General features: G+C 41.1%; 1 protein-coding gene across 2 annotated transcripts in view; it reads left to right on the forward strand.

Annotated features, from left to right (window-relative positions):
• LOC135224575 (ubiquitin carboxyl-terminal hydrolase 38-like) overlaps nt 1-18973 on the forward strand; it is a 476208-nt gene that overhangs the window by 207407 nt on the left and 249828 nt on the right. For both annotated transcript variants that reach the window (XM_064263709.1, XM_064263710.1), the window contains one exon: nt 12238-12396. In XM_064263709.1, the coding sequence (XP_064119779.1) occupies nt 12238-12396 (159 nt within the window). The remainder of the gene's footprint in view (nt 1-12237; nt 12397-18973) is intronic.

Raw genomic sequence — 18973 nt, forward strand, 5'->3', positions numbered from 1 at the left:
GCCCCTTCCCCCAGCAGCGAACCTGTGGATGCGTCTACGGAAATGGCTGCAATGAGAGCCTCTATAATCAACTTAAAATCGCAACTGCAAGCGATGAAGGATACAGGTAAGCGCAGTGACGTGTGCAGTGATTTGTGCAGTGTCCCCAGTGAAGTGGAGGGGGCGTCTGACCGACTCCGCATTGCTCCTAGGCCTAGACCTCTTTCAGACTCCCTTGACCAAGGGAGGAGGAATGTCGAAAGCCGCAAGGGGGATGTAGAGTATTCCCAACGGTCAGGCGTCCCTTCGGCAGATCCTGTAGCCGCTTCCCAGGCTGCCAAGGACAGCTATTGCAAAGCGTCCTCAGAAGTGCTTTTTCTGACTCGGACTCTTCGTCTCCAAGAAGAGGATGGAGTTCTGCCTCTAAGAGAGCCTGGAAGCCGCCAGCAAGCGAAACTTTGCATTCCAGTCCGGAACCTTTTCCGGAGTATTATCCTGCTCGTAAGAAGAGAGCGCCGAGATCTCCTGACTCTTCTCCGGAAGGTTTTGCTTATAAGACGAAGGAAGTTTTGGTAGGACTCCAGCAGCAGTTGTCTGCCTTGGTAGGAGTTCTTTCAGAAGGCTCTTCTCGGAAGAAAGATGTTTCTCTTCCCATCAAGAGTTCAGTTAGGAGAGCCTCAGATAGTAGGCGCTCTGGCGCCAGCAGACGCTCCTCGCCTGAAAGGTTTTCGTCCCCAGCGAAACCTTCTTCAGTTGCTTACGACCTGAATCGTATGTCCTCTCCTTCTAAGCGCGCTGATCGAAAACTCCCTTCGAGGAAGAGTTCCCCCAGGAGTTTTTCTTGAGGCTCCCGACAAGTACCAGGAGCCTGAGAGCCTCCTTCTGTCTGATTATTCGCGGATCTCTCGTGAGAGAATCCGTTCGTCTAAGCGCTCTGGGAAAGAAGAGAGCCCCTCTCATTTCAGAGCTCCTGCAAGAAGGTAGGAGCATTCGTTCATCCTCCAGACGATCTTCGAAGGAACAACCCTCTCCTTCTGGCAAGTGCCCAGAAATCAGGAGGCCTTTAGAAATATGGGATCTTAAAGATATCCTTCTAAGGACTCAAGAGTCTCGCCGAGTAGGCACCAGGATTTTGACAGTGCTCTTCGCCTCCCAGGCGTCTAGGAGAGATCAAGCGCCTCTCCTACTGACGCCAGGATCAAAGGAGCTATTCGCCTTCTAGGCGCCTTCACCAGGCGCAAGCGCCTCTTCTACTTGCGACAGGAGCAAGGAGTTCTCCTTTCTCCTCGCAGGCGCTCTTCGCCTCCCAGGCAGCCCTCACCAGGACGCAAGCGCCTCTCCTTCTTGGCGCCAGGAACAAGGGGTTCGTCTCCTTTCTCCTCGCAGGTGCGCTTCGCCTCACAGGCGGCCTTATCCAGGACGCAAGTGCCTCTCCTGGCAGGCGCAAGGAGCAGATCAGAAGCCCGAGTATAGGGGAGCTCCATAGGCCTCAGCACAAGCGCCTCTCCTGTCAAGCTCCTAGAAACTAGAAACTCCAGGACTCGTGCAGGAAGGAGATAGGAGCAAGTATTCGGATAATATCCAAACAAGTGGATCTTGACTCTCCTTCAGATAGGATCTTGGAGAAAGAGGCTTCTTTCTCCGGATCGAACTCCAGGAAAGGGAAGAATGTGTTCTCCTCATAAGGATCTTTCTCCTGGGAAGCCCTCTTCTCCTGCAGCTCCTTTGGAAGAAGTTTCGGAAGAAGAAATCCCCAAAGATGCAGGAGTTTCTGACTATAAGAGACTAGCTTCTCTTCTGTTGCAGTGTTTGGAGACTCTCTACGCCCGTCGGATCCCCTTCTCCAGGGTCTTTGTTATCCAGTACGAAACTGTCGAGTCCCCCTCCTTCGTCAGGATGACCCCTACTCTTTCTATGAGAAAGTCTCTTAGAGTCTTGAGAGCTGGCTCAGATCGAGAAAGGAAGCGGGGAAGACGGTATTCGCTTGTCTCCTTCCAAGCTGACGGGTAAACCGGGTATGTGGTATGACACCAAGGAGCCGATGGGCCTGGACTCCCTCATCCTCAGACGCTGACTTTTCTGCCCTGGTGGATTCGTCAAGACGACGCTCTCTGCAATCTGCAAAAAGCTCGGGTTGGGGGATGTGTGAGGTAGATTCAATCGTCATCAAGGGCCTGTTCAAGACTCTTGAAGTCTTTAATTTTGATGGACCTGGGCTTTTTAGGAGCATTAGCCAAGAAGTCTCAAGACCCAGACTTCGTTAGCATGGAAGAGTTGGGTAGCGTGTTAACTTGCCTAGACAAGGCGGTTATGGATGGCTCCAATGAGGTTGCATCCCTTTTTGGATCCTGTATTTTGAAGAAGAGGGCAGTGTTTAGCTCCTTCTTAACGAAATCTGTTTCGCCTCTTCAGAGATCCTCCCTTTTGTACGCGCCCCTCTCTAGTCACCTCTTTCCTCAGGAAATCGTGAAGGATATTTCGAGGACCTTATCAGAAAAGGCCACACAGGACCTGTTGGCCCAGTCGGCTAAAAGGCTTAAACCTGCTGTTCAGGTAACGAAGAAGGAGAAAGTTCCCTTCCAGCAGCCCTTTCGGGGAATGAAGGTCCGCCCCTAGATCCTCTCTTAGAAGTAGACGATCTGAGAAGAGAGGAAGGTCTTCTCGAAGGCCGTTCGTCAGAACCAATGAGACTGCTGTCCTCCAGACAAAAGTGGGTGCCAGGCTTCTAAACTTTTACAAAACTTGGGCACAGAAAGGTGCCGATGCCTGGTCCCTATCCATCCTAAAGAAAGGATACTTAATCCCCTTCAGGGCAAAAAACCTCCTTGACTACAACTCCAAGGGACTTGACAGCAAATTACAAGGACTCTGTCAAGAATAAGCCCTTCTACATCTCGTTCGGAGCAGATGCTTTACAAGGAAGCCATAGAGGAAGTAAAGATCTCTCTTCTCAGGGGTTTTACAATCGCCTGTTCTTGGTTCCGAAAAGTTCAGGAGGTTGGAGGCCAGTTCTGGACGTGAGCGCCCTGAACGTGTTCGTAGCAAAGAGGAAGTTCACAATGGAGACGACATTCTCCGGTTTAGCAGCCCTTCGTCCAGGGGACTGAATGGTATCCCTGGACCTGCAGGATGCGTATTTCCACGTGCCAATACACCCGTCTTCCAGGAAATACCTCAGGTTTATGGCTCAAGGAAGAGTTTTTCAATTTCGGGCCCTATGCTTCGGACTCTCAACAGCCCCTCAAGTGTTCACAGGACTGAATTGAAAATGTGGCGCACTGGCTTCATCTCGAAGCGGATTCGATTATCCTTGTTATTCTTAGGCACGATTGCGGCTGATACGAGCACAGTCGCGAGTCAGATGTCTGGAGGACTTAAATCTGACATTGAAGTTAACACAGTCCTTGGGACTGTTAGTAAACCTCGAGAAATCCCAGATGATTCCCCAGCAGAACATTGTTTATCTGGGGATTCGGAATGGATTCTCTGGGGTTTTTCATTGTATTTCCATCACAGGAAAGACAGAACCGCTGCTTGGAAAAAGTAGCAACCTTCCTAGAGAAAGAACAATGTTCCGCGAGGGAATGGATGAGTCTTCTGGGGACCCTTTCCTCGTTGGAACAGTTCATTTCTCTAGGAAGGCTTCACCTTAGGCCTTTACAGTTCTACCTAAGAGAACATTGGGATCAGAGGTCCCAAAATCTGTCCGATTCCTTCCAGATTTCGAAGAAAATAAAGGAGGACCTTCTTTGGTGGATGAATCCGTGCAGGCTCAACGAAGGAGTATCCCTCACGTTCCGAACCCTCGGCTAGTGTTATATCCGACGCCTCAGATTCGGGTGGGGAGCCACTCTAGGGACGAGAGAAGTGTCAGGCACCTGGCGGGGAGAACAGTGTCCTGGCACATCAATTTAAAGGAATTGACAGCGATTCACCTGTCTCTCATACACTTCGAGGCTCAGATCTCTGGTTCAGTCCTGCAGATCAATTCGGACAATACAACAGCCTTAGCTTACATCAGGAAGCAAGGAGGGACGCACTCGTTCTCCCTTTACGAAAAGGCAAAAGAATTACTGCTTTGGGCAAAAGAGAGAAAGATCACTCTCCTGACAAGATTCATTCAAGGAGAGAAAAATGTAAGAGCCGACCTTCTGAGCAGGAAGGACCAAGTACTGCCTACAGAATGGACCTTGCATCAAGAGGTATGCAACAGACTATGGAACCTCTGGGGAGACCAAAATATAGATCTATTTGCCACCCATTGGAACAACAGGCTGGAAAATTACTGCTCCCCAATCGCCGACCCAAGGGCGGTTGCTGTGGACGGCCTTCTCCTCGATTGGTCCGGAATAGACGGATATGCTTTTCCACCGTTCAAGATCGTATCAGAAGTGGTAAGAAATTGTCAGCAGCAGAGCCAAACTGACCCTCATAGACTGGCCAGCGCAAAACTGGTACACAGAGGTACTGGGATGGATAGTAGACTTTCCGAGATCTCTCCCAAACAGGAGCGATCTTCTCAAACAACCCCACTTCGACAGGTATCACAAAAACCTGCCCGCTCTCGTTCTGACTGCCTTCAGACTATCGAAGGACTTGTCAGAACAAGAGGTTTTTCTCGAGAAGTTGCGAAAGCTATCGCAAGAGCAAGGAGGCCATCTACTATTCGAGTCTACCAGTCGAAGTGGGATGTGTTTTGCAGATGGTGTTAGAACTCAGAAAATATCCTCTTCCAGTACCTCTGTGACAGATATAGCTGATTTCCTCCTTTACTTGAAGGAAAAAGGTAATCTAGCAGTCGCTACGATTAAGGGCTATAAAAGTATGCTTTCGTCAGTCTTCAGGCATAGAGGCCTTAACATTTCAGAAGACAAAGATCTGCATGATCTGATTAGATCTTTCGAGACATCGAAGACTAAAATCATCAGAGCACCAAGTTGGAACCTGGATGTGGTCCTAAAGTACTTGATGACCCCCAAATTTGAACCTCCACGTAAGGCTACGTTTAGAGATTTAACAAGGAAGTCGGTATTCCTGGTCGCGCTAGCCTCAGCAAAAAGGGTAAGCGAGCTACAAGCCTTAGAGCATAATGTTGGCTTCAGGAACGACTCTGCGTTTTGTTCCTTCAAACCACTGTTTCTGGCGAAGAATGAAAACCCTTCGAAACCTTGGCCTAGAACCTTCGAGGTAAAAGGACTTTCGTCTCTAGTGGGAACAGAACAAGAAAGGGCTCTTTGCCCAGTTAGAAGCCTTAAGTTCTACTTAGAGAGGAAGAACAAACTGAAGGGGAATAAGGATAGTTTATGGTGCTCAGTTAGAGATCCCAAAAGACAGATCTCAAAAAATGCTCAGGCGTTCTTCATCAAAGATGTAATCAAGGAAGCCCATTTAGCGTGTAAAGAAGAACAACTGGACCTCCTTAGAGTTAAAGCTCACGAGGTAAGAGCAGTCGCTACCTCTTTAGCATTCCACAAGAACTTGTCTATACAGACTCTCGTGGAGTCAACTTTTTGGAGATGCAATTCAGTCTTTGCATCTCATTACTTGAGAGACATTCAAGTGACGTATGATAAATGCTTTACTCTAGGAGCTTATTTATCTGCGGATTCGTTGCTCCCAATCCTTTTTAGTTTTTATTATGTTAGGGTTTTTAATGGTTTTTGGTGCGTTTATTTGGTCGATTGAAAGAGGGTGCAGGAGTTGACCCCTTTCAAATCGTAGTTCTAACATGTTAGTGTGGTCAGGTGGTCGGGATTGGTTGTTATGCTCCTTGTAGTGTCTTAGTTACCTAAAGCTCTATCATGTAAGAGGGTTAGCCCCCGTTGGTATGATACAGGTCAAGGTTCTGCCATGTAAGTGGGTCAGCCCCCATTGGTACGATCCAAGAAAAGGCTCTGCCATGTAAGCGGGTAAGCCCCCATTGGCATGATCCGAAAGGGTTATCAGTCACAGGTCTCATCCTCTCTGAAACTCTGGTGGCAAGCAGACTCATAGACAGTATCAATGAAGTCTTCTTCCATATCAGGTAGGAACCAAGGTTGTTTTTTAATATACCTACAACGTATGTTGTTTCCCCGTTTTTATATTCATAAATATTTATTATGTAACTGTCTCTTGCCCTCCACCAAGGGTGTCAATCAGCTAAGTATATATCTGCCGGGGAAGTTGCATGTACAAAAATGATATTGTTAGTATACAATAAAGTTTTGTACATACTTACCCGGCAGATATATACGATTAATGGCCCGCCCAGCCTCCCCTCAGGAGACAGGTGGAAGAGAAAAATCTGATTAGAAAACGGGAATGGTTCCTAGTCCCGCCACCCAGCGGCGGGAGTGGGCTGGTCACCTGACCTACCTGTCGCGTGTGCCGCGAGTTTTGAATTCTGTCGGGACGTCAGAGACTATAGCTAAGTATATATCTGCCGGGTAAGTATGTACAAAACTTTATTGTATACTAACAATATCATTTTTACCTTCCCTTCACAGGACAGAAAAGATACGGGGCCTGTTGTCTTCGTGGTGTTCCGTTCGGAATCCCACACAGCCTCTGTCTAAGAATGCCCTGGCATTCTTCCTTAGGGATCTCATTTCAGAAGCTCATTATTCTCTAGGAGAGGACAATTTTTATTTGTGTAAAGTGAAAGCTCGTGAAATAAGGGTCATAGGCACGTCCAGGGCTTTTAAGTGCAATTTATCTCTCTTCCATTTTGCAAATGACCTTCTGGAGGTGTAAGACGTTCATTGCATCGCATTATCGTAAAGAAGTTAAAACTGTCAATGATAATTGCAGTACCTTGGGGTCCATTTTGGATGGCTGGTCTGGTGTTGAAGGAGGAAGTATAGGAAGCATCCCTTCCTTAATTATTTTGCCTTGAATTATGGTGTTGGATTTTATGGGAGCCTGGGGTTACTCTGTACCGGAGTGGATTTTATGGAAGCCTGGGGTTACTCTGTAATGGAGTACCCTCCAGTTAATTTGTTAACAGGGTAGTGGTATACAGTTTTGGCTGCGTTTTGTGACATTTGTTTGTTTTGTTGTCATATACTGCACACTGGGCAGGGGGCACCTTGTTCTTGTCAGCAATTGGAATCAACCTTGCTACAAGACACCCTTTATATTGTAGGTGACCGTCTGCTTTACCACTGTGCCATCTAGAGGCAGTACCTTTATGAAGCAGCTCATTTATCAGGTAAGGAACAATAGGCATTATTGCAATGCTAGCATTCTTATTTATGTTCATTTCATGATCTTTACTAATGTGTTGGAATAGATGAGTTCATGTTTTCCCAACTCCTGTCAATGTGGGAATCAGCTGTACGTATATAATTACTGGGTAAGTTACTTAATTAGAAATGAACTTTTTATAAGTTTTAATTATACATACTTACCCAGTAATTATATGATCGGAGCACTCCCGCCTCCCTCACATAAACATAGGCAAACAAGTTGAGGCCATATTTGTTGGTTGTTCCCCTCTAGTAGCCCCAAAAGTGGGTGGGGCTTGTCACCAAGCTGGTAAAAATAGCGCAACTCGCGAATTTTCAAAATTGTAGCTGCCGATTTGGAGGAAATTTTAGCTATATAATTACTGGGTAAGTATAATTAAAACTATTTTATTAATAAAAATGTCATTTTTATGATGAAAATGTCAGTGTTTCGGAAGATTTTATTTCTGTGGGTTAATCATTGTAATACCCCACCAGGGTCTTGGTAGACCATCCAGCTTGGGCCCAGTATATAGGAGTATGGGCAGGCCCTGGTTATTGTGGATGGAGGGGGCTCTGTTTCGATGGCTTGATGATAAGCAAAAATTGCTGATAACCAGAAATCTGCGATTTATGGAGCTTATGGTGCCGGTAACTGGTTAATGGGGCCTTTGTTAGTTATGTATTGGAGCCAATAACTGGAAATTTGTGCATTATGGCGCCAATAATTGCCAATTTTTGCTGTTAGACAAGCGCCGTGAAATCAGATCGCCAATATCCAGTGACTGCTTGTATTTATAGTTTCCATCACAGTTGTGTGGATTATAATGTGTAAAAAACAATTCTGGTACAATGAGTGATTACAAATGCAAATCAAGGCATGGATTGATATTAATTGCCAGGTAATGAGAAGTGGAGTCAATTGCCTTCCTCCTGATTATATATATGGCATTAGTATAAGTAATTGCATGTTGTGTTTTGTGTATACAAACCTATATTAGTGAGATTTTGATTTGTGTATAAACCAGTTGCTTTAACCATTGGTGTTCTTGTTATCTCTGTGACAGAGACTGGAGACTGATATGAAGATAAAAAAAAGTTAGAGCTTACAGTTGATCAACCTTTGCTTCGTCTCCATAGCACAATTGCTAACTATCACATTATGTACTTATTTATAACTTTTGACTTCAACTCTTAATGCTCTTTCCAAATTATTATTATAGTCATTCCAAAATGAAATGAGCTATCTGGCAGAGCAGAATTCTAAGTCAATTTCGTAGGTTCACAAATGATAAAGTTTTTTATGCAAGAACAAGAAATGTAATCAGATTTTCTATCAACATGGCATCTCATGATGGCTCTGTTGCCAATATTTTAACCCTTAAACGCCGACTGGACGTATTTTACGTTGACATTTTTTGTCTCTCGGGTGCCGACTGGACGTATTTTACGTTGACATACAAAAGTTTTTTTAAAAATTTGCGGAAAAATATTTTTAGGACTACCAGCCGAAAACTCTTGAATCAGGCGCCTTGGGGGATGCTGAGAGTTCACGGATCAAGGTGTTGTTTTGTTTACAATCGTTATGTAGGCGCGCAAGCGCGAATTTCTTTCTTGCCGCACTAAAAAGTATCTGTGACACATCTCGGAAATTATTTCGTCACTTTGACATAATTTTTGTACCATTTTAAATTAGCCGTTACATGAAGTATTATATATGAAAATGTGCGCATTTTTATGTAGAATACAACAATAAAATACTCATGATTGTAGCTTTAATCAGTTTTGAGATATTCTCATATAAATAACGATAATTGCCAAAATTTCAACCTTCGGTCAACTTTGACTCTACCGAAATGGTCGAAAAACGCAATTGTAAGCTAAAACTCTTATATTTTAGTAATATTCAATCATTTACCTTAATTTTGCAACTAATTGGAAGTCTCTAGCACAATATTTCGATTTATGGTGAATTTATGAAAAAAATAACATTTTCTTTACGTCCGCGCGGTAACTTCTTCCAAAAAAATCATACTTGCGATTGTGTAATGTTTGCACCATTTTAAATTAGCCGTTACATAATGTTTTATATATGAAAATGTGCGCAATTTCATGTATATACAACAAAAAATAGTTGAAGGTTGTAGCTTTTCTCATTTTTGAAATATTTGCATATAAATCACGATAAATAGAAAAAAAACCACGTTCGGTAAAATTTGACTCTACCGAAATGGTCCGAAAAAAAAACGCAATTGTAAGCTAAAACTCTTACAGTCTAGTAATATTCAGTCATTTAATCTTCATCGTGAAACAAATTCGAAGTCTCTAGCACAATATTTAAATTTATGGTGAATTTAAAAAAAAAAACTTTCCTCACGGATCAAGGTGTTGATTTGTTTACAATCGTTATGTAGGCGCGCAAGCGCGAATTTCTTTCTTGCCGCACTAAAAAGTATCTGTGACACATCTCGGAAATTATTTTGTCACTTTGTTTTGGACAATTTTTGTCCATTTTAAATTAGCCGTTACATGGAGTATTATATATGTAAATGTGCGCATTTTTATGTAGAATACAACAATAAAATACTCATGATTGTAGCTTTTAATCAGTTTTGAGATATTCTCATAATAAATAACGATAATTGCCAAAATTTCAACCTTCCTTCGGTCAACTTTGACTCTACCGAAATGGTCGAAAAATGCAATTGTAAGCTAAAACTCTTATATTTAGTAATATTCAATCATTTACCTTAATTTTGCAACTAATTGGAAGTCTCTAGCACAATATTTCGATTTATGGTGAATTTATGAAAAAATCTTTTTCTTACGTCCGCGCGGTAACTCTTCCGAAAAAATCATACATGCGATTGTGGTAATGTTTGCACCATTTTAAATTAGCTGTTACATAAAGTTTTATATATTAAAATGTGTGCAATTTCATGCACAATACAACTAAAAACAACCCATGGTTGTAGCTTTTATCAATTTTGAAATATTTTCATATAAAACAAAAAAATGTTAAGTGACAAATTTTCAACCTTCGGTCAACTTTGACTCCTACCGAAATGGTAAAAAACGCAATTGTAAGCTAAAAAACGCTTATATTCTAGTTAAAAAATATTCAAGATTTACCTTCATTTTGCAACAAATTGGAAGTCTCTAGCACAATATTTCGATTTATGGTGAATTTATGAAAAAAATAACATTTTCTTTACGTCCGCGCGGTAAACTCTTCCGAAAAAATCATACTTGCGATTGTGGTAATGTTTGCAACCATTTTAAAATTAGGCCGTTACATAATGTTTTATATATGAAAATGTGCGCAATTTCATGTATAATACAACAAAAAATAGTTTGAAGGTTGTAGCTTTTCTCATTTTTGAAATATTTGCATATAAATCACGATAATAGAAAAAAAAAAAAACCACGTTCGGTAAAATTTGACTCTACCGAATGGTCGAAAAACGCAATTGTAAGCTAAAACTCTTACAGTCTAGTAATATTCAGTCATTTATCTTCATCGTGAAACAAATTCGAAGTCTCTAGCACAATATTTAAATTTATGGTGAATTTAAAAAAAAAAAACTTTCCTTCCCTCCGCCGCCGCGATTCTCCGCCACAAATCTCCGAAATGCGTGAGTCCCATTCTCGGAATATTTGCTCCATTTCATATTAGGCATTTCATAGAGTTTTATATATGAAAATGTGCGCAATTTCATGTAGAATAAAACGAAAAATATTTAAAAGTTGTAGCTTTTCTTATTTCCGAAACAATTGCATATAAAAAAATATATATAAAAAAAATTCGACATTCGGTCAACTTTAACTCGTCAGATATGGTCGAAAACTGCATTTGTAAGCTAATATTCTTACAGTATAGTAATATTCAATCATTTGTCTTCATTTTGAAAGAAATTGGAAGTCTCTAGGACAATATTTAGATTTATGGTGAATTTTTGAAAAAAATATTTGTTTACGTACGCGCGTTACGAATTCATGCTTTATTTTGTGATAATATTTTCTCTGTGTTGCTTTTATTGTTTTACAATGTGTTATATACCAAAATGATCGCAATTTAGTGTAAATTAAAACAAGCAAAAAAAAAAAGAACTTGTTACACTTAACCGTTTTTCGCACAGCGCGATTTGAATACAATTATATATGAAATTTCGGTTTTGCACTATCATATATCGCATTATTTATAGATGATAATGATAATTTTTTTCATTTCTGATGGTTGCATACTAAACTTCAGGCAATGACAAAAAAAGGAGCCAAATTGAACTCTTAATCTTGAAAACTAAGCGCGCTGTGATTTTTTGAAAAAAATATTTTTTCCGCTTACGCGCTCACTCTGAAACGTCTCCGGCACACGGGAGACATTTTTTTTTTAACCGCTTCGGCGTTTAAGGGTTAAACAACTCCACGTGTTTTTAAATCCATGGGTAGGCCATTAGATTCTCTCCAGGGGGGAACTTTCGGTGGTCAAGGTACTATAGGTATGCCTCCCCTGGAGGCGTTTCCCCTTGCTACAAATATCTTGATATCTTAATATCATAGGGAAGGAATAAAATGACTGAATATTGCTTGAATATGATATGGCAGTTAAGTTTTGGCCTGACTGAAGTGTAGTAACTTTGACATCTACAACTACTTACAAAATAGTCAAGATGGACATATGTTAAAAAAAAAGTGTAAGAAAGAGAGAGAGAGAGAGAGAGAGAGAGAGAGAGAGAGAGAGAGAGAGAGAGAGAGAGAGAGAGAGAGAGCAGAGTGGAATGGGAAAGATTAAAGTACCTGGAAATTAAAAGCCTGTATAATCTTATAATTATAGCCTCAGGATTTGCTCAAAGACATTCATAAGTCTGTCACAAATGTGTCCGTTGTTGTTTTTGTGAAATTGGCAGCAGGGCAGATCTTTAAACACCACATCAGAGAGGTCTTTTCGTGGTGGTAAAACTATATTGATAATAATGATTAAAACTAATGGGTGTATTTATAAGAAAAATGGTTTACAAGAATTAAGTATGTATTGTCTTTTATATTTCAGATCATAATGCCTTTATTGGAGGTGTTTGGGAGGCTTCAGAGAGAGTGTTCCGATAACGCTAGAATGACTTTAAACCACCTTGCTACTCTTGTTTTTACTCTTATGGCATTGCATCCTGGCTATCCCCAAACATATCAACCACTGATGGATGTTCTGATAGTAAGTAGTTTGATTGTTTGTGAAGCAAATGAATGCTTTCTATTTACAATTATCACTAGCCAACTTAAAATTTTTTATTCTTTGCAAGAACAAACATGTTGATAAGTTGAGGTTTTATTACTGATTAAGCTCTTCATATGTATACAAAATATAGTTTTTGTTTAAGTAACGTACCAAGTAATTACATAGCTAAGTATTTGTAAGTACCGGTAGCTAAAATTTTAAAATCGCGGCAGCGATTCTTTTGTTTCGGCATAGGTCGGTACCCCACCCAATATCAGGGGAATAGGTAAAAAAAACTTGGCAAAGAAGCTCAATTTTATTTCTACCGGCTTCTGACGAAGGTCATGAACTGTAGCTTTCTTTGAGTTTGGATTTTGTTGTTCGCCAAGAATTTCTAGTACCTTTGGGGAAGTACTCTGATTCTTTTGTCATTTCCATTCGACGTTTATTAACTAGTCAGGCGTAATTAACAGTACTTTGACCAGTTAGAGCTTTTAGTCTGTTATTTTGAGATTTTCACTAGCAATGTCTGACTCTAGTAAGTCGAGTGAACGTTTTTGCAGCAAAGGCTGCAATACACGGTTAACTTCAGCAAAGTATGATTCCCATTCTGTTTGTGTTAGATGTAGGGGTCAAGTTTGCACTATTGATTTAACTTGTAATGAGTGTATAGGCTGGGATGAAAAACAATGGAGGGTTCTATCTTCTTAGGATTCAAAGTTAGAAAAAGATAGGAAGCGTAAGGCTACTGCTAGGTATGAAAGGTCTTTAGCTAGCCAGGAATATCCTCTGAGGTGCCTATGATTTCTGTTTTGTCCCCCAAACCCGGCCTTTCCTCTTTTTCACCTAATCCTGTTCCCGACTCCCATGCTTCCGGTCCCAGTGTCATTGCCAGTCTCAACGCAAAGTTTGAACATAAGTTTGAGCTGTTAGCTAACTCTATGGCTCAGCTAGGTGAGTCAGTGCATATGCTTCTTAATAAAGAAAAAAATAGTGTTAGTGGAGGAGCTGGCTGTCCGTCCCGCCGATTCTCCTAGGTGAAGGTCCCTAACATACACCCCCGCACGTGGGAGAAGTCATACTGGAGGCCCAAGGGAGGTTGGTGGGGTCTGCCCATAGGCAGTTGGCCCCTCCGTCGCACTTGTACATGTTACCACCCGGAGAAATGGCGCTGATGGCACAATAGTGACTTTTCCAGACCATTGAAAAGGTCTGCAATGGACTTTAATCATACCCATCAGGTACCACTTAAGAAGGTAAAGAAGGTTAAACTTTCTTGTAGTTCCTAGGTAGCCCAGAGACTTTTTCTTCTGATAATTCTGATAAACTTCCCGGAAGGAGACTTTTCCCAACCTGTAGCGAGACATAACCGTCCGAGATTGGTGTGCGCTTCGGCGCCAGTGTCACCTTTGGCCCTTCAAGCTGTACCAGTTACAGAACACGAGTGGCTTAGGACACCAGGGCTCCCGTATGTGCTGTTCCTATGAGCCATGTCTCTGTTTCCTGGCATAGACTCCGGATACCTCGCTGATGCAGGAGCGCCCTTCGGCGCCTGAGATATCTATGCAGGAGCACCCATTAGCGCCAGTGCTCCCTTTTCCACCTGATCCGGAGTCATTGGTGGCGCCGATTCCGCCAGCGGCATCTCGTATTTTGTCTTCTCCTTCGGCATTTGTCTAATTTATCTTCTGCGGAAGAGGAAGAGATTGCTACAGAAGATTCTAAACCGCCATCAGCTTATGAAGCTCTTTTGAGATTTTTCTTGTAAAGTTATCCCAACTTTTTCAAGCCAGCTACTCCTGCCCCTCCAGCTACAACTCTTCAGATAAGTAAAGTTTCTTCTGAGTCTTGTGATCTCCCCAGTGTTGCCATTTTGAGGAATTTCGTGTACTAGTGTGGCTTTCTAGTGACATCTGGATACCCTCCGTGGATATTCTGACCACAGCTACGGCGCTGAGGAAGAAAATTCTTCACTTTGCCATGTTATGTTTTATTATGAAAATAAAGTTATAAAACATCTTGGGCCAACAATTCCATGCAGGGCAATTCAGCACCAACAATTCAGCATATAACAACTCAGCTTAGAGACAATTCAGCACAAGGACTTTTCAGCACAAAGACTATTTGGCGAAATAAGCTAAAGCATGGAAAATTAAGAAAACTGATCAAATTAGTTTTTATTTGTAAATTATTTTTGAAAAAAAAAAAATATGATATTTATTGAAATAAGATACTAAAAATTATACTAATTTATTTCTGATTTGGCGACAGAAAACAAAACTAACTACTTGCAGTTAAAAATATTGGTAATAATCTAAGATTGTTGATACTTTCAAACATCGTACAATTTACGGTTGTTATTTATGCTATAACAACAAGCGAATAATATTTACTGGTATTCCTCTAAACTCAGACTGGGTGTATTTCCTTTTCTGGAGTGTAGTTTTTTTTACAAACATTTGCTGAGCTAAAACAAAAACAAAAAAAAGCCCCATGGAGCAGATTTTATTAGAGAAAGGTTGTGATCACATTCTATTAAATGGATTTTGCTATTGTTTAGATAGAAAACTTTGTAATGAAAAGGAGTCGTGGCATTGTACATAAGACACATGCAAAGGTCGAATTCATGTTAATGGAAGTTCATGGAAATAAGTTATGACGCATACTCATGTGCCGCAGCCAGCAGCATCAGCAATGAAGAAAATGGTTTCAAATCTTCGTGAACAGGCTAGTTCTAATGATGTTCCAAGACGAATAATCCAAGAGACTCAAGTTACTTTGCCAGATGAAGCCACGGATTTACTATCTAAGTATACTCCATTGCAACGAAATGTTGAACGTCGAAGAAAAAGAAATGTTGGTAGCCTTAGCTTTTGTGCCAGCTGGTGATATTTGTGAGGTATTTGAATCTTTGCAAGATGTTCTGCCTCCTGAATTGGAAGAGCTAATGAATTATTTTGAGGATATGTGGATTAGTCGTCCCCTCCGACGCCATAGGAGAGATGCTATTTTTAAACCTGAGTTATGGACTACTTTTGATCGGGTGCAGGGAGACCTCCCAAAGACCAATAACTCATTAGAAGGGTGGCACCAAAGTCTTCAGTTAACATTGGGTTATAACCACCCAACCTTTTATAAGTTTGTGGAGTTTTTGAAATTGGAGCAAGACCGCAGAGAAAAGGATACTGAGAATCAGAGCTGGACACGACAATTCCAGAAAAAAGGCAAATTATCAGAGAACAGCTAAGGCAATAAAAATACTTGTTAGTAAATATGGGAATTGAGCAAACAAATTAGAATACTTACAAAATGTAAGCTACTTCATGAATTGCAGATATAAATTAGCATGAATATTTTTGTACAGGAATATTTTATATGTCATTTCAATAAATATTTTTGTCTACTTTTTAAAATTCAATATGGTAATCGATCCTAGCTGACAAAATCCCCCCAGTCACATTTTCCCCTTTACGTTATTTAATTATCAACAGGACACCTAGTTCAGCAATGCAAAAAAAAAACTCAAACATATTTACTCACCAGGAAACTGGATACAGTCAGGGCGAGAAGCTGTTCTTTCAGCATGGTATGGCAGTCGAAAAAAACTCCAGGAGCAACCCAAAATGCAACAACACCAACACTGTCACCAAGAAACCGCTCATTCAACACAAAAAAACAAACAAACAAGTGCCAAGACTGCACACCAACTCACAAACATCAGTCACGACAAATCGCTCACAAACTCAACAACCACAGACGGACACAAGCATGACAGAACTCGATTACTCAAAACTTATGTGAAACACAGACGACTACACTGACTGACCACCTCTCACTCCGAATGCCTTCTTTGACTGACTGCTTCTGACTGACTGAATGCTCAAGACTGCGCCATTAACAAGCCAACATGCCCACCAAACAAGCAGTTCACTTGTCAACTACTCATTCATCATTCACACCCTCTCTCTCTCTCATGCTCTTTCTCTCTCAAAAAAAAAAAAAAAAATAAAAAAAAAAAAAAAAAAAAAAAAAAAAAAAAAACAGGCACAAACCTTCCCCATACTATCTTAATAGTAAAAATATACAAAAATACAATATAAGAAATACGAAAAACATCCAAGACCCTTCCTATCGCTTCCAAAAAATGCAAACAACCCAACAAGACACAGACGAAACAACCAGTTGCTCTCTCTCTCTCTCTCTCTCTCTCTCTCTCTCTCTCTCTCTCTCTCTCTCTCTCTCTCAAGCAACCCTTGAGAATGTTGTCAAATGCAACCAATTCATTAATTCCCCCATAGTATTTTTCCTAACTATACAAACCTGAGGTCCTTTACATTTATGCCAACCTCATGCCACCCCTCAATCTGTTCCTGGGCCTAAAGCAAAGTGGAATGTTTACGCCCAGTCGGGCGGAACTGTTACGGTGTCGAAATATCCTGGCCAAGGGTCGACACTATGTTATGGCCTCTGAGGGAGGTCCGCTTCAGGTTCGATATGAAATAATAAAAAAAAAGTTGTCAACACCAACAGTTGAAACTGGGGATACGAAATATAGAAAGAAACACTAACACAACAAAGGTTTATTTACAAGCTTACTAACATAGGTAAATGCAGAATGGTATCTCCTATTTACATAAAAAGACAGAATCTTACACTACATGAACTGGGGGAACAGTGAGGTAATTCAAATACTTGCGGGCCGGTTTAGTGACTCGAAGCAGTGGCTTCCCAAAAGAAGAGCGGCAATTGCAGACGTCCTCTTGACTCTGTATTGCAGAAAATAGTTTACTTGTAAGGCAGGAACTCCCCCCTTTTCTTCTCCGGAGTCTGCTCAACGTAGATACAACTCGGTCGTCCACTCCTGAAGACAATTAGACCAATATCCAACCAACTCTCGAACAACTCCTCTGATCCTTCGTTAGCTGCCATTTGTATTTCATCAGCATTTTTCTTCACCTTACAATTCACAAAGAATTATAGATTTTTTCTTTTGGTAAAATTCAAAAACTTAATCATGCGATACATTTAATAAAAAAAAAAACTTGCATTAGTGAATTAAATATCATAAAATATAAAATTACTTAAATTGCAGAAAAGAAAAGAAAATTACTGAAAGCCTTCAAAAGCACTGCTCTCATTGGAGCTAGCAAATATTTTCTTGAATTCTCCTTCTGTTATATTTCTATTGGTATCTCCATGGCTAAAGAGAGATTGAGGAATAGTGGTTTTAGTCGTTGAAGAGAGGTTAAAGAATAGAAATGTATGATGATTATGCTGTTCACTGATTACAGTGGGTTCTTGGCAGGCTTTCGGACAGTAACAGTAATGGGGGTCAGGCCGGGGCGGTAGTTATGACAAAATGATTGTAAACAAAGAAGGTTGGGAATCTTTTCTTTTATTTATAATAGTTAATTTTAATAATTTGAAATACCAGCCCGAGAAGAGTCTATTTGAGATTCAGAGGTCTGGAAAAACTAAGCCCTATTAATAATAATAATAATAATTATTTGAAATGAGTATATAATTTCACATAAGTGACTTACCAAACAATTACATTAGCTGTACACTTTCTTACCTGGCAGTTGAAAATTCAAATTCCTGGTGGCGGTAGCGCCATTGTTCGTGTAGGTGATACAGATCCCACCCACTTTCGGGAATACCTGGTACTGCTGAGCTTAAGACTTCAATTCGTTTTCTGATGGCCATGGGGTAACACCGGTTGTTTGTTGTGCAGTCGACTTTCGTCGCCATTATGGATTTTTTCTTTTTGGTGATGTACAATTTCTTGGTTGGCTTTTTTGTTTCATCAGTTAGCTGCCTAGTTATTAATGATTTATTACGAAGATGTCTGATGCTAGTTCTTCTTCAGTTAGGTTTTGCAGCAGTGGTTGCAAAACTAGATTAGCTAAACTATGTTACGATCCGCACTCCAAATGTGTTAAATGTAGGGGTCAGTGCTGTAGCAAGGAATTAACTTGTGATGAGTGCCGTAGTTTAGATGAACAAGGTTGGAAGACTTTTCAAGCTCATTTGGATAAGATGGACAAAGATAGGAAAAGGAAAGCAGCTCTTAGAACGGGTAGTAAAACTAGAGTAGAGACAACTCCTGTGCCTTTAAAGGCAAACAAACCGTCACTATCTTCTCCACTTTAATCGAATATTTCTCCTATTGATAGTCCTCCAACTTCAGTACCAATTACTCCAGACCAGGTATCCCATGTTTCTGATCCCAACACCATTTCCTTGTTAGAGTCCAAGATGGACAACAAATTTGAGCTCTTGGCAAAATCCGTTATGGATTTGGGTATGTCGTTTCGTGCATTCGTAGAGAAGTCAAGTGAAAAGGCCAGTGTTAGGCCAAGTGTCAGTGTCATTGTCATGTCCGAGGAGGCGGCTGTCCGTTCACCCTGTTCTCCTAGACGAAGGTCACTGTCATACTCCCCAGCTCCTGGGAGAAGACACACCGGAGGTTGAAGGGAGACAGGCGGAGTTTGCCCACGGTCAGTCGCCTACTCCGTTGACGTAGTCAACTCGCGAGTGTCCAGGAAACGCCGCTGGAAAGGCGTAGTTATCA

The sequence above is a fragment of the Macrobrachium nipponense genome, chromosome 12, assembly GCF_015104395.2.
Source record: "Macrobrachium nipponense isolate FS-2020 chromosome 12, ASM1510439v2, whole genome shotgun sequence".
Classification (NCBI taxonomy): domain Eukaryota; kingdom Metazoa; phylum Arthropoda; class Malacostraca; order Decapoda; family Palaemonidae; genus Macrobrachium; species Macrobrachium nipponense.